The 15870-nt window shown below is 44.6% G+C and overlaps 1 protein-coding gene across 1 annotated transcript in view; it reads left to right on the top strand.

Annotated features, from left to right (window-relative positions):
* Positions 1-15870, top strand: part of LOC139275146 (palmitoyltransferase ZDHHC20-B-like) — a 143717-nt gene that overhangs the window by 4855 nt on the left and 122992 nt on the right. Inside the window, exon 2 of the mRNA XM_070892201.1 lies at positions 12470-12496. Coding sequence (XP_070748302.1) covers positions 12470-12496 — 27 coding nt within the window. The remainder of the gene's footprint in view (positions 1-12469; positions 12497-15870) is intronic.

Genomic DNA, 15870 nt, shown 5'->3' with positions numbered 1-15870 from the left:
AAACATGCACAGAGAAGAAGCATTATGATGTAACGGTCTCAGTTGAGCAACAGAAACATTGAGACATTAAAGAAACAAGGGATACATGACTGTGAGACCTGACATTATGGTGACAAATGGAAAACCTAGGGGGTCAGGTATGAAATTAAAATAGTTTTAAAAATGAGGATGTAACTAAAAGCTGAAGTTAATGAAGTCACTGCTCAGACCATACAAATACATAACTTGTGTCACAACTCTTAGTGATTTAACAAGTCCATAAAAAAGCAAACTAAGCACTAGGGTTTATTTCTAGAGGTATAGAATTAAAAAGTAGGGAAGTTATGCTAAACCTGTATCGAACCTTGGTTAGACCACACGATGTTCAGTTCTGGTCGCCATATTATTAAAAGGCTATAGAGGCATTGGAGAGGGTGCAGAGAAGATTTACAAGGATTGCAAAGGTATAAATATCAGGAAAAGATGAATGGGCTGGGTCTCTTTTCTCTTGGGGGGGGGGGGGAAGAAGGGGGGGGGGGGGAAGAAGGCTGAGGGGTGACCTAATAAAGATCTTTAAAATTATGAAAGGTTTTAATAGAGTGGATACAGAGAGAATGTTTCCACTTGTGGCAAAGAGCATAACTAGAGGCCATCAATATAAGATAGTCACCAAGAAATCTAATAGGGAATTCAGAAGAAACTTCTTTACCCAAAGAGTGGTGAGAATATGGAACTTGTTACCACAGGGAGTGGTTGAAACAAATAGTATAGATGCATTTAAGCGGAGGCTGGAGAAGGGAATAGAGAATTATGCTGATAAATGTAGATGAGGAAAGACAAGAGGAGGCTCAGGTGGAGAGTAAACACCGGCATGGACTAGTTGGGCCGAATGGCTTGTTTCTGTGCCGTATATCCTATGTAATCCTATAACATTGTAGGATACCTAGGTGAAAGATGAGGTAACAGTGAAGGAGGTCTGTAACAAGAAAAGTCAGAGGGGAAATTGGCAGAAGAGTTAGATAAGGTCCCACATAGACTGGTCACATAGAAACATAGAAAACAGGTGCAGGAGTAAGCCATTCGGCCCTTCGAGCCTGCACCACCATTCAATAAGATCATGGCTGATCATTCACCTCAGTACCCCTTTCCTGCTTTCTCTCCATTCCCCCTGATCCCTTTAGCTGTAAGGGCCATATCTAACTCCCTCTTGAATATATCCAATGAACTGGCATTGACAACTCTCTGCGGTAGAGAATTCCACAGGTTAACAACTCTCTCTGAGTGAAGAAGTTTTTCCTCATCTCAGTCCTAAATGGCTTACCCCTTAACCTTGGACTGTGTCCCCTGGTTCTGGACTTCCCCCAACATCGGGAACATTCTTCCTGCATCTAACCTGTCCAATCCTGGCAGAATTTTATATGTTTCTATGAGATCCCCTCTGAACTCCAGTGAATACAGGTCCAGTCGATCTAGTCTCTCATATATCAGTCCTGCCATCCTGGGAATCAGTCTGGTGAACCTTCGCTGCACTCCCTCAAAGCGCACTCCCTCAAAGCACACTCTCTCCTGCGACAGTTGGAACTGGTGCTCTCCTCTCTCTCTCCTGCGACAGTTGGAACTAGTGCTTTCCACTCTCTCTCCTGCGACAGTTTGAACTGGTGCTCTCCTCTCTCTCTCTCCTGCGACAGTTGGAACTAGTGCTTTCCACTCTCTCTCCTGCGACAGTTGGAACTGGTGCTCTCCTCTCTCTCTCCTGCGACAGTTGGAACTAGTGCTTTCCACTCTCCCGTCCTTGACATTGGAACTGGTGCTCTCCACTCTCCCATCCTGTGACAGTTGGAACTGGTGCTCTCCTCTCTCTCTCCTGCGACAGTTGGAACTAGTGCTTTCCACTCTCTCTCCTGCGACAGTTGGAACTGGTGCTCTCCACTCTCTCTCCTGCGACAGTTGGAATTGGTGCTCTCCACTCTCCCGTCCTTGACATTGGAACTGGTGCTCTCCACTCTCCCGTCCTGTGACAGTTTGAACTGGTGCTCTCCACTCTCTCTCCTGCGACAGTTGGAACTGGTGATCTCCACTCTCCTGTGACAGTTGGTACTGGTGCTCTCCACTCTCTGTCCTGTGACAGTTGGAACTAGTGCTCTCCACTCTCTGTCCTGTGACAGTTTGAACTGGTGCTCTCCACTATCTCTCCTGTGACAGTTGGAACTGGTGCTCTCCACTCTCTCTCCTGTGACAGTTGGAACTGGTGCTCTCCACTCTCCCATTGGTGTAGGAGGGAGGGCTTTAGTTTCTTGAACAATTGGGACTGCTTCTGGGGTAGGTGGGACCTGTACAAGTCGGACAGGTTACACCTCAACAGAGACGGGACCAATGTTCTCGCGGGTGGTTTTGATAGTACGGTTGGGAGGGCTTTAAACTAGCTTGGCAGGGGGATGGGAACCCAGGAGAGGGCTCTGAGCGAGTTAGGGTGGGTGAGAGCTCAGATGAACAGAACCCCAAGAAAGAATGCAAAAGGCAGGAGGCAACAGAGCAGAGTAGCACTGGGGTAAGTGTAAACCACAAGGTGATGGGAAGGGACAATATGTATGAATATAAAGGGGCTGCAGGAGGGGTCAAAACTAAAAATCATGGTTTATAAACTAATATTAAAACACTTTACCTAAATGCACGCAGCATTCGAAACAAAGTAAATGAGTTGACGGCACAAATCATTACAAATGGGTATGATTTGGTGGCCATTACTGAAACGTGGTTGCAGGGTGGCCAAGATTGGGAATTAAACATACAGGGGTATCTGACAATTCGGAAAGATAGACAAGAGGGGAAGGGAGATGGGGTGGCTCTGTTAATGAAGTTGTGAGAGACGATATTGGCTCTAATGAACAAAATGTTGAATCATTGTTGGTGGAGATTAGAGATAGTAAGGGGAAAAAGTCACTGGTGGGCGTAGTTTATAGGCCCCCAAATAATAACTTCACGGTGGGGCGGACAATAATCAGGGGAATAATAGGGGCATGTGAAAAAGGAATGGCAGTAATCATGGGGGATTTTAACCTACATATCGATTGGTCTGATCAAATCGCACGGGGTAGCCTGGAGGAGGAATTCATAGAATGCATACGGGATTGTTTCTTCGAACAGTATGTTACAGAACCTATAAGGGAGCAAGCTATCTTTAGATCTGGTCCTGTGTAATGAGACAGGAATATTAAACGATCTCCTAGTAAAAGATCCTCTCGGAATGAGTGATCACAGTATGGTTGAATTTGTAATACAAATTGAGGGCGAGGACGTAGTGTCTCAAACGAGCATACTATACTTAAACAAGGGGACTACAGTGGGATGAGGGCAGAATTGGCTAAAGTAGACTGGGAACACAGATTAAACGGTGGCACAATTGAGAAACAGTGGAGGACTTTTTAAGGAGCTCTTTCATAGTGCTCAACAAAAATATATTCCAGTAAAAAGAAGGGCGGTAAGAGAAGGGATAACCAGCCGTGGATAACCAAGGAAATAAAGGAGAGTATCAAATTAAAAACCAATGCGTATAAGGTGGCCAAGGTTAGTGGGAAACTAGAAGATTGGGAAAATTTTAAACGACAGCAAAGAATGACTAAGAAAGCAATAAAGAAAGGAAAGATAGATTACGAAAGTAAACTTGCGCAAAACATAAAAACAGATAGTAAAAGCTTTTACCGATATATAAAATGGAAAAGAGTTACAAAAGTAAATGTTGGTCCTTTAGAAGATGAGAAGGGGGATTTAATAATTGGAAATGTGGAAATGGCTGAGACCTTAAACAATTATTTTGCTTCGGTCTTCACAGTGGAAAACGCAAAAACCATGCCAAAAATTGCTGGTCATGGGAATGTGGGAAGGGAGGACCTTGAGACAATCACTATCACTAGGAGGTAGTGCTGGACAGGCTAATGGGACTCAAGGTAGACAAGTCCCCTGGTCCTGATGAAATGCATCCCAGGGTATTAAAAGAGGTGGCGGAAGTTATAGCAGATGCATTTGTTATAATCTACCAAAATTCTCTGGACTCTGGGCAGGTACCAGCGGATTGGAAAGCAGCTAATGTAACGCCTCTGTTTTTTTTAAAAAAAAAAGGGGCAGACAAAAGGCAGGTAACTAAAGGCTGGTTAGTTTAATATCTGTAGTGGTGAAAATGCTAGAAGCTATCATTAAGGAAGAAATAGCGGGACATCTAGATATGAATAGTGCAATCAAGCAGACGCAACATGGATTCATGAAGGGGAAATCATGTGTAACTAATTTACTGAAATTCTTTGAGGATATAACAAGCATGGTAGATAGAGGTGTACCGATAGATGTGGTGTATTTAGATTTCCAAAAGGCATTCGATAAGGTGCCACACAAAAGGTTACTGCAGAAGATAAAGGTATGCGTAGAGGAAATGTATCTGCATGGATAGAGAATTGGCTGGCTGGCAGAAAGCAGAGAGTCGGGATAAATGGGTCCTTTTTCGGGTTGCAAATCGGTGGTTAGTGGTGTGCCGCAGGGATCGGTGCTGGGACCACAACTGTTTCCAATATACATAGATGACCTGGTAGAGGGGACAGAGTGTCGTGTAACAGAATTTGCAGATGACACAAAGATTAGTGGGAAAGCGGGTTGTGCAGAAGACACAGAGAGGCAGCAGAGAGATTTAGATAGGTTAAACGAATGGGCTACAATGTCGGAAAATGTGAGGTCATCCACCTCGGGGGGGGGGGAGGGAAACAGTAAAAGGGAATATTATTTGAATGGCAAGAAATTACAACATGCTGCGGTGCAGAGGGACCTGGGGGTCCTTGTGCATGAATCCCAAAAAGTTAATTTGCAGGTGCAGCAGGTAATCAGGAAGGTGAATGGAATGTTGGCCTTCATTGTGAGAGGGATGGAGTACAAAAGCAAGGAGATCCTGCTGCAACTGTACAGGGTATTGGTGAGGCCGCACCTGGAGTACTGCGTGCAGTTTTGGTCACCTTTCTTAAGGAAGGATATACTAGCTTTGGGGGCGGTACAGAGACGATTCACGAGGCTGATTCCGGAGATGAGGGGGTTACCTTATGATGATAGATTGAGTAGACTGGGTCTTTACTTGTTGGAGTTCAGAAGGATGAGGGGTGATCTTCTCGAAACATTTAAAATAATGAAAGGGATAGACAGGATAGAGGCAGAGAGGTTGTTTCCACTGGTCGGGGAGACTAGAACTAGGGGGCACAACCTCAAAATACAGGGGAGCCAATTTAAAACTGAGTTGAGAAGGAACTTCTTCTCCCAGAGGATTGTGAATCTGTGGAATTCTCTGCCGAAGGAAGCAGTTGAGGCTAGCTCATTGAATATATTCAAATCACAGATAGATAGATTTTTAACCAATAAGGGAATTAAGGGTTATGGGGAGCGGGCGGGTAAGTGGAGCTGAGTCCACGGCCAGATCAGCCATGATCTTGTTGAATGGCGGAGCAGGCCCGAGGGGCTAGATGGCCTACTCCTATTCCTAATTCTTATGTTCTTGTGTTCTTATTAATGTTGGGGATGTCCAGAACCAAGGGTCACAGTCTAAGGATAAGGGATAAGCCGCTTAGGACCGAAATGAGGAGCGACCTCTTCACCCAGAGAGTGGTGAACCTGTGGAATTCTCTGCCACAGAAAGTTGTTGAGGCCAATTCACTAAATATATTCAAAAAGGAGTTAGATGTAGTCCTTACTACTAGGGGGATCAAAGGGTATGGCGAGAAAGCAGGAATGGGGTACTGAAGTTGCATGTTCAGCCATGAACTCATTGAATGGCGGTGCAGGCTCGAAGGGCCGAATGGCCTACTCCTGCACCTATTTTCTATGTTTCTATCTGTTTCTAATAGCAAGAACGTCCTTCCTCAGATTAGGAAACCAAAACTCAACACACTATTCCAGGTGAGGCCTCACCAAGGCCCTGTACAACTGCAGTAAGACTTCCCTGTTCCTATACTCAAATCCCCTAGCTATGAAGGCCAACATGCCATTTGCCGCCTTCACCGCCTGCTGTACCTGCATACCAACTTTCAATGACTGATGTACCATGACACCCAGGTCTTGTTGCACCTCCCCTTTTACTAATCTGCCGCCATTCAGGTAATAATCTGCCTTTGTGTTTTTGCCCCCAAAGTGGATAACCTCACATTTATCCACATTGTTCTGCATCTGCCATGCATTTGCCCACTCGCCTAACCTGTCCAAGTCACGAAAGTAAAAGCCCATGGGGTGGGATCCAGGGCAAAGTGGCAAGTTGGATCCAAAGTTGGCTCAAAGGCAGGACGCAGAGGGTAATAGTTGATGGGTGTTTTTGTGACTGGGCGGCTGTATCCAGCGGGGTTCCGCAAGGCTCGGTGCTCGATCCCTTGCTTTTTGTGGTATACATCAATGATCTAGACTTGAATATAGGGGGTATGATTAAAGAGTTTGCAAATGATACTAAAATCGGCTGTGTGGTTGATGATAATGAAGAAAGCTATAGACTGCAGGAAGATATCAATCAACTGGGCAGAACAGTGGCAAATGGAATTTAATCCGGAGAAGTGTGAGTTAATGCATTTGGAGAGGGCGAACAAGGAAAGAGAATACATATTAAATTTGAAGTGTAGAGGAACACCAGGACCTTGGGGTGCATGTCCACAGATCCCTGAAAGTAGCAGGCCAGGTAAGAAGGCATATGGAATGCGTGCCTTTATTAGCTGAAGCATAGAATACAAGAGTGGGGGGGGGTTATGCTTGAACTGTATAAAACACTGGTGTTATGCCACAGCTAGATTACCGCTGTAGTTCTGGTCACCGCATTACAGGAAGGATGTGATCGCACTGGAGAGGGTACAGAGGAGAGTTACGAGGATGTTGCCGGGAGTGGAGAATCTTAGCTATGAGGACAGATTGGATAGGCTGGGTTTGTTTCTTTGGAACAGAGGAAGGCTGAGGGGAGACCTCCATTGAGGTGTATAAAATTATGAGGGGCCTAGATATAGTGATAGAAAGGGCCCATTTCCCTTAGCAGAGGGATCAACAACCAGGGGACATAAATTTAAAGTAATTGGTAGGGGATTTGAGGGGAAATTTCTTCACGCAGAGGGTGGTGGGGGTCTGGAACTCACTGCCTGAAAGGGTGGTAGAGGCAGAAACCCTCACCACATTTTAAAAAGTACTTGGAAGTGCTGTAACCTGAGGGCTACGGACCTTGAGCTGGAATGTGGGATTAGGCTGGATAGCCTCTTGTTGGCCGGCATGGACCCGATGGGCTGAAATGGCCTCCTTCTGTGCTGTAAATTTCTATGATTCTATGATTAGTGAGCCGTCGGTAGCTTAATGTCACACTTGCTGACAGAACAGAGATAACAAGCATAGTAGTCACTCTTATCTGCATTTTGTCTCCCCATTGTGTAAGAGACTGCACTGTGAGCAGTGAATACAGTATACTAGTTGAGAGGAACTACGCATAAATTGCTTTCATATGGAAGAAATGTTCGGACCCTGGACAACCGTGTGGGTGGAGATGAATGCACAGACCATACATCTCCAGCATTTGCATGGAAAGTTGCCAGGGAAATAGCAGCTGGAAGTTGGGGTGGTGGAAAAGTGATCCAGCATTGCAAATCAGCAGTCCACCTGAAAGCAGAGTGGAAGGCAGGATGTGTAGCGTGATGGAATTATTTTGTAGGTGGCAGAAATCGCATATGATCTGGTGGGCATGATCACACTTTGGAATCCACCTTCCCCCTCCTCTTCCCCTCCCTTTCCGTTTTCCGGGGAGACCATTCTATCAGCCTAACTTCCAGCTGTCCTACCCCAGCCCTTTCTCGTGCAAATGCAGAAGTATCACTGGCCCATTCACGTTCTCCCACAATTGTCAAGGAACACAAACACTATTTCTTTGAACAACCGCAATTTATGTGTACTTCCTCTAATCTAGTAAGAAAAGATGGTCAGACTTGCATTTATATAGCACCTTCATGTCTTGAAGACCTCAAAGTGCACTTCAATCAGTGAATTTTTGAAGTGATATTATGTAGGCAAACATGGGGTCAATTTGCACACAGCAAGGTCCCACAAGCAACAAAAGAGATAATTGGCCACTTAATCTCTTTTGATAATATTGGTTGAGGGGTAAATGTTGTCTAAGACATCAAGAACTCCCTGCTCCTTTTCAAATAGTGTCATGGGATCTATTATGTCCACTCGAGCAGGAAAGTGGGCCTTGATTTAATCTCCCATCTAAAAGATGGCACCACTGACAGTGGACCGCTCACTATTGTATTATATTTGCTGCTCAGTCTCCTAGATTGGGGACACCACATCCAGGTCAGGTAACTGCTTTTCCAACCCTCTCCATTCTGTCCGCGTGTGCGACGCCAAGTTACCTGTGGCTCCCCACTTCAATTCTGCTCCTATTCTCTGACCTTTGTCGTTGGTCTTGTATTCTGTTGCAATGGAGCTCAATATAGATACACTGCAACCGTCAGGTCTGAACGTTGACTTCAGACTTTATCTGCATCCACATTTTTAAACTTGTTTTAATTTTACCCCTACCTTCCCTCCCCCAAGGAGGTTATCCATTTCATAAATTTTCTCTCATTTACCCCAGAGCGCGCTCTTAGTTATTCACAACCTGTTTATTTCTTTAAATGTCTTAACACTACTTTCTATAACTTGACTGAGATTATATGGTACATTATTCTACTGATGCTCCCTCTGTGTTAGTTTCTTTGTTTTAGTTTGATCATCTTTTCTTAGTAGATTAGAGGAAGTACACATTAAATTGCGGTTGTTCTCTTTTTCTGATTGTATTAATAGGCTTTTCTGTCTTTTATTCAGTTTTGAAGAAATGTACATACCCAATACATCGATACACTGTCTTCTCCAAAAATTGTTGACTGACCTGTGATTTCAGCTGTTTTTGTTTCAAATTTTCAGCACCTGCAATATTTAGCTTTTTGCATCCTTATTAAATTGATATTATTCTGTGGTGTAATTACATGCCAGAAATACTTCTTCATTGACTAGGACTTGAAGAAAAATCAGGCCTTCATTTACTACAATAATTTTCTGAACATATTCAAAATTCTGCTGGGGAGGGTGTGAGAGAAATCAAAGTTTGGCTTCCCTCCAAAATATACCATTTGTACTGTGGTCTGATTTTACATAAGTACACAAGAGTATAATAATTAGGAACAGGAGTAGGCCATCTCGCCCCTCGAGCCTGCTCCGCCATTCAACAAGATCATGGCTGATCTGGCCGTGGACTCAGCTCCACTTTCCCGCCCGCTCCCCATAACCCTTAATTCCCTTATTGGTTAAAAATCTATGTTTCTGTGATTTGAATACATTCAATGAGCTAGCCTCAACTGCTTCCTTGGGCAGAGAATTCCACAGATTCACAACCCTCTGGGAGAAGAAATCCTTCTCAACTCAGTTTTAAATTGGCTCCCCCGTATTTTGAGGCTGTGCCCCCTAGTTCTAGTCTCCCCGACCAGTGGGGAAAAAAACCTCTCTGCCTCTATCTTGTCTATCCCTTTCATTATTTTAAATGTTTCTATAAGATCACTCCTCATCCTTCTGAACTCCAACGAGTAAAGACCCAGTCTACTCAATCTATCATCATAAGGTAACCCCCTCATCTCCGGAATCAGCCAAGTGAATCGTCTCTGTCCCCCCTCCAAAGCTAGTATATCCTTTCTTAAGTAAGGTGACCCATTTATCCCGACTCTCTGCTTTCTGTTAGCCAGCCAATTCTCGATCCATGCTAATGCATTTCCTCTGACTCCGCGTACCTTTATCTTCTGCAGTAACCTTTTGTGTGGCACCTTATCGAATGCCTTTTGGAAATCTAAATACACCACATCCATCGGTACACCTCTATCCACCATGCTCGTTATATCCTCAAAGAATTCCAGTAAATTAGTTAAACATGATTTCCCCTTCATGAATCCATGTTGCGTCTGCTTGATTGCACTATTCCTATCTAGATGTCCTGCTATTTCTTCCTTAATGATAGCTTCAAACTAAAGTCCTCCCTCCTACACCAATGCCCCAGCCACGTATTTATCTGACTAGCCTTCCTATTTCTACCCTCACTAGTATGTGGCACAGGCAGTAATCCCGAGATTACCACCTTTTGAGGTCCTGGCTTTCAATCTTACTCCTAGCTCCCTAAACTCAGCTTTCAGGACCTCACCCCTCTTTCTACCTATGTCGTTGGTACCAATGTGGACCACAACCACTGGCTGTTCCCCTTCCCTCCCCAGAATGCCCTACAGTCGCTCAGTGACATCATTGACCCTTGCACCAGGGAGGCAACACACCATCCTGATGTCACTTTTGCTGCCGCAGAAGCGCCTATCTGCTCCCCTAACTATTGAATCTCCTATCACTATAGCCCTTCCCATCTTCTTCCTTCCCCCCCTGTGCAGCTGAGCCACTCACGGTGCTGTGGACTTGGCCCTGGCTGCACTGCCCAGAGGCATCACCGCCCTCGCCAGTAGTCAGAATAGAGTACCGGTTGGAGAGCGGGATAGCCTCAGGGGACTCCTGCACTACCTGCCTCGCCATACTCTTGTGTGCGACAGTCACCCATTCCCTATCCTCCTGTACCCTTTTAATCTGTGGGGTGACCAACGCCTGAAACGAGCTATCCACATTTCTCTCGTTCTCTCGGATGCTCCTCAGTGCCTTCAGTCCTCGCTCAAGCTCTGAGACTCGGCGCTCGAGTTGGAGGAGCTGCAGACACTTCCTGCACATGTGGTCATCCCCGTTGCAGGAAGCGTCCAGGAATTCCCACATGGCACAGGTGTTGCATTCCATTTGAACGAGCTGCCCTGCCATCCCACTAGTTACCCTTAAATTACCCAGCAAAAACACTGACTCCCACTACACACACTAAACAGCTATTTAGTAATTTATCCTCTTATCTATTAGAACACAAAATCAAAGCGATATACTCACCAGCCGATCAGCCAACCACTTACCAGCTTGGCTGTGACATCACTTTTTGATTTCTTGTCCCTCCTCCCCGCACTGCTCGCTCACCGACTGCCGCTGGGCCTTTGTAGGCCGCTGACCCCGGACTGGCGCTGACGCTGCTCCTCCCCGCACAGGAAATAGAGAGTGGTACCGGATCTTAATTGCTTTTTCTAACTAGTTGCTTTAAAATAAAGGAAACAATGAACTGACAAACTAAGCAACAAATATAGAAAATGAATGTTGCATAACCGGCTTGCAATTTTGGCCTGTTTCTTTTCTGCTTCCTCTTTAATTGGTAGCAGTGGGCACGACATGGAAACTACTATTGTTCTATGTGCTACATGTGTAATGTGCAACTTGTGCCAGGAAAGAAAAGTACAGTGATAAAGTTAAATTTTTTTCACTCCCTAATGGGTTGTATCTTCCTGCATATTTAAATGCCATTTATTGTTTAGATGTATTACTATATGTAAATCTGGTCTAAGTATTGGGATATCAAAACTTGACAAATCCGTATGCAACCTGTTTAGTTTAGCTTGTACTTCAGTGTGTAATCCAGTTCAGATTCACTTTCTGAAAGCTTTTTATGAGCTGATTTAATAATGTTGGAGAAAGTTTTTGCTAAGCATTGGAGTTCCAACTTCCCAAACAGCTCCACTGCCATCAGATCATAAAGCCATAAGAATGGGAAAATTATCAGGGTTCCTGATATCTAGTACCCCTGTTGGAAAGTGCACATGTAGATGTTTGATGAGGGTAAGATCCAGGTTTGGTTATGATGTCTAATAGTCACCAAGTAAGCTCGCACATGAAGGATGGCTTGGAGGGCGACCCATACCTGTGGAACCATACTCGAGCAGGGGTTAACAGCTTGAGGAGAGGATAAAATTGCTGAAAAGAAACAAAAGGAGATTCTCACCATTTGAAAAGGTCTCGTCATTTTAAGCCTGGCAACTTTATCCATAGAAATAGAAGCAATTCTGCTATAGTGTGCTCGACTCCCAATTACTTTGGAAGCGACCTGTATGCATTGGGAATACAGTCCATAGCACTGCAACACCACTAGAAGCAACTGTGCATACAGAATCATGTACATGTACAGTTGTTTTAAAGTTGCACGTTGTGAGTTTGTTTCCTTGGTTTGAGGAGCTATTTAATGACTTAAATATTCATGGCTGACCTTTGACTCCCGAGTGGGACTGTTTTCAAGAGGCGCTTGTGAAAATCGCCCCTTTAGGTAGATCGCCTTTGGGTAGATTATTGCACTTTCAGAGGCAGCAGTGCCACTTTGTGTATTTTATAGCCCATAAAATCAGGGCTGCCATTGGGTGCAGAACTGTAAAATAAATGGGATATTGTGTTTTGACTACCTATTATTAATGTGGGTGTCATGGCTTGGACTTGCTGATCAAAATGTGAAAGTAGACCTTTGTTTAATGTGTAAGCTTTGTTTCAAGTATCGCATGGTTCAACAGTTTATTTTTCTATCTTGCAGTTACCATCCAGAGCATTGGCGAAAAAGGTGAGGATTTATATTTACCTGTGCTTTGATGTCTCAGAAAAGTAACACAATAAAAATGTTTTGTATTTGAATATGGACATTTTTCTCATTTTGTTTTCAAGTAAACATCCAGAACTTAGCTGTGATGTGACTACAATTTCATTTTACTGTATAATTTCTGCAGTCATCAATGGGAGGGCTAACAATTCCAGGGTAATTACAGCATGAGCCATATGGAGAATAAAAGTTTCTAAATCCCAACCGTAGAAGTCACAACAGGTATCTCCTAGGGTATAAGTGTTTAATCTTGTATATCAGCCATTTTTGTTGCTTCTTTGATATTGCAATCTAGTGACAGTTATTGCTGGATTTGGTAGTTTTGTGATACAGTATTGTATCAGTCAAAGACAAAGTTACATTGTTCAGACTGCCCTGAATTTGAACTCCTGTACCAAAGGTAAAAAGTTGGCGTCCTTAAGATACTGTGCAGGGAGTTTTTCACTCGTTTCTTCCCCTCCCATCACAATTTATTATTCCTAAATGGTCATATTATGTTTGACAAAATAGTATTTAGCTTATCTAGTGTATTGCAATACAGCAGTTTACATTATTTTGTGAGGACTATTTTGTTGCTGTATGTGCAGGCATACATAGATGAGGAGTTAGGAAGATGGACTTGAAAAGTTGGGGCTGAGAAGGTTGACCTCTGAGATCTTCAAGATAATGAAAGATAAATAGTGATAGTTGTTTCCATTGGCTGGTAAGATGATAAAAATAAATCACACATTTAAGTTCACAACGGTACAGTAGTGTAGTGATTGTTATGTGACTGGACTAGTAATCCAGAGGCCTGGACTAAAAATCTGGAGACATAAATTCAAATCCCACAATGGCAGTGTGTGAATTTGAACTTTTTTTAAAACCAAAAAACAATTGTAGAAAGCTGATAATGGTGACCTTGAAGCTATCGGATGTTGTAAAAACCCAACTGATTCACTAATGTCCTTTTTAGGGAAGGAAATCTGCTGTCCTTACCTGGTCTGGTCTATGTGACTCCAGACCCACATCAACGTGGTTGACTCTTAATTTCCCTCTGAAATGGCATAACAAGTCACTTAGTTGTATCAAACCGCTACAATTAAGGATAAGAATAATAAAACCGGATGGACTACTTCGATTCAAATTAGGCTTCGGATTCGGAGACATCAAAGATACACCCAGCCCAGTTGACCCTGCAAAGTCCTCTTCACTAACATCTGGAGACTTGTGCCAAAGTTGGGAAAACTAGTCCCACAGACTAGCCAAGCATCAGCCTGATATAGTCATACTCCCAGAATTGTATTTATCAGCTAACGTGCCAGATTCTTCCATCACCATCCCTGGGTATGTCCTGTCACATCCAGATGTGAGTGGTGATGGACAATAAAACAAATAATAAAACAACTAACCATTAACATCAAGATCCACGATAAGACCTTGGACATCATGGACCACTTTTCATACCTTGGGAGCCTCCTCTCAGTGAGGGCAGACATTGATGATGAAGTCCAACACTGCCTGCAATGTGCCAATGCAGCTTTCGGTCGCCTGCGGAAAAGAGTGTTTGAAGATGATGATCTTAAACCCGGCACCAAGCTCATGGTCTACAGAGCAGTAGTGATTCCTGTCCATGTCTCTGAAGCATAAAAGAGGGTAATGTACAGTAGGCACCTCAAACCATTGGAGAAATACTACCAATGCTGCCTCTGCAAAATTCTGCGAATCCATTGGCAGGATAGGTGTACCAATGTCAGCGTTCACTCTCAGGCCAACATTCCCAGCATCGAAGCATTGTCCACACTCAATTGGCTCCGATGGGTGGGCCACCTAGTCCGCATGCCCGATACAAGACTCCCGAAACAGCACTCCGAGCTCCGTCACGGCAAGCGAGCCCCAGGAGGGCAGAGGAAATGCTTCAAATATTCCCTCAAAGCCTCCTTGAAAAAATATAACATCCCCACTGACTGTTGGGAATCCCTGGCCCGAGATTGCTCAAAGTGGAGAAGTAATATTCGGGAAGGCGCCAAACACTTTTAGTCTCTTCATCGGGAGCACGTGGAGGATGAAGTCCAGTCCAAACAGCGGAAGGAGCGTACGACAAACCAAGCACCCCACCCACCAAAGTGAGGGGCGGTGAGGCGAGGCCCAAGATTGGGCGGCGGTGAAGCGAGGCCCAAGGTTGGGCAGCGGCATGATGAGTGACTGGGAGGCCCGAGGTCGGGCTGCGGCGGGACCTCGTGGTCGGCGGGTCCGGATTCCACAACATTTTACGGATTCCGGACGACCCTGCCACCAATCAGTCCAGATTCCGTAACTCCGGATTTTGGACGATCAACCTGTACAATGTTTGCAAACATGGGTAGCCAAGGTGATGGTGTCGATAAAAGCATACCAGTGATAATTTTCTCAGTAGGATTCAGTTGGACATCAACAGATTTGACATGCAGACTTGATAGCCATGCCGCAGAGCAGTACTCCGCTGTAGAGTACATCAGGGCAAATGTTGCTGTACGGAGGGTTTGACCGTCTGCTCCTCATGTGGATCTGGCGACTTTCTGGATCAAGTTGACCCTACTCTTTAGTTTCTTACCAAGGTTCTGGAGATGTTGTATATGTGACTCTTAAATAGGAGGGCTTTTTGGCATGGTTTACCTCTGCCCCGAAAAAGGAGACTTTCAAAGCTTGGTTTGCTTAATAGGTGTTGTGGTGGAATGTCGAGGTGACAGACTTTTGCGGGTTTGGCCGAAGTCGCCATCGGCGGAAGTAGGCCTCCATCCCCTGTAAATCACTGGTCAGGATCTCTTTAGTGATGACAGATTCATGTTTTGCATGACCAAAGCAATGTCATCAGCATATACAAACTTGTGGGACTCTGTTTCGAGCAGGTCACTGGTGCAAACGTTGAATAACATGGGTGCCAGAACAGAGCCCTGGGGGAGTCCATTGTTCAGTGTCCTATATCTGCTCTTCTGGGTGCCAGGGTACACATGGAAGCGTTGGTTGCTAAGCATGGAGTTGAGAAGATGGATTCTTGTTCTGCAGGATAAAATGGTGGTGAGCTTGAAAAGCAGTCCATGCTTCCATACTGTGTCATACACCGCTGACACGTCCACGTGCTACAGCAGTCTTCAGCTGGAAGTCTGATTCGATGTGCGTTGTTAAAGCTACCACTTGGCTGCTGCAGTTATGGCTGCTACGGTAGCCTGCTTGCACCTTAGGAATGGTTGGCTCGATGATGGGGGTTAGTCTGTGGGGTAGTAGCATCTCCAGCTGTAACAAGCTTATTTTGAAGCATGTATTGCAAGATCAGTTCAAACTAGCTTTCAAACTGTAGGCTTGAGGGGTAGAACCAAGCT

Source organism: Pristiophorus japonicus, chromosome 10 (genome assembly GCF_044704955.1).
Source record: "Pristiophorus japonicus isolate sPriJap1 chromosome 10, sPriJap1.hap1, whole genome shotgun sequence".
Taxonomy (NCBI): domain Eukaryota; kingdom Metazoa; phylum Chordata; class Chondrichthyes; family Pristiophoridae; genus Pristiophorus; species Pristiophorus japonicus.
This window is presented reverse-complemented; position numbering and strand designations above follow the sequence as displayed.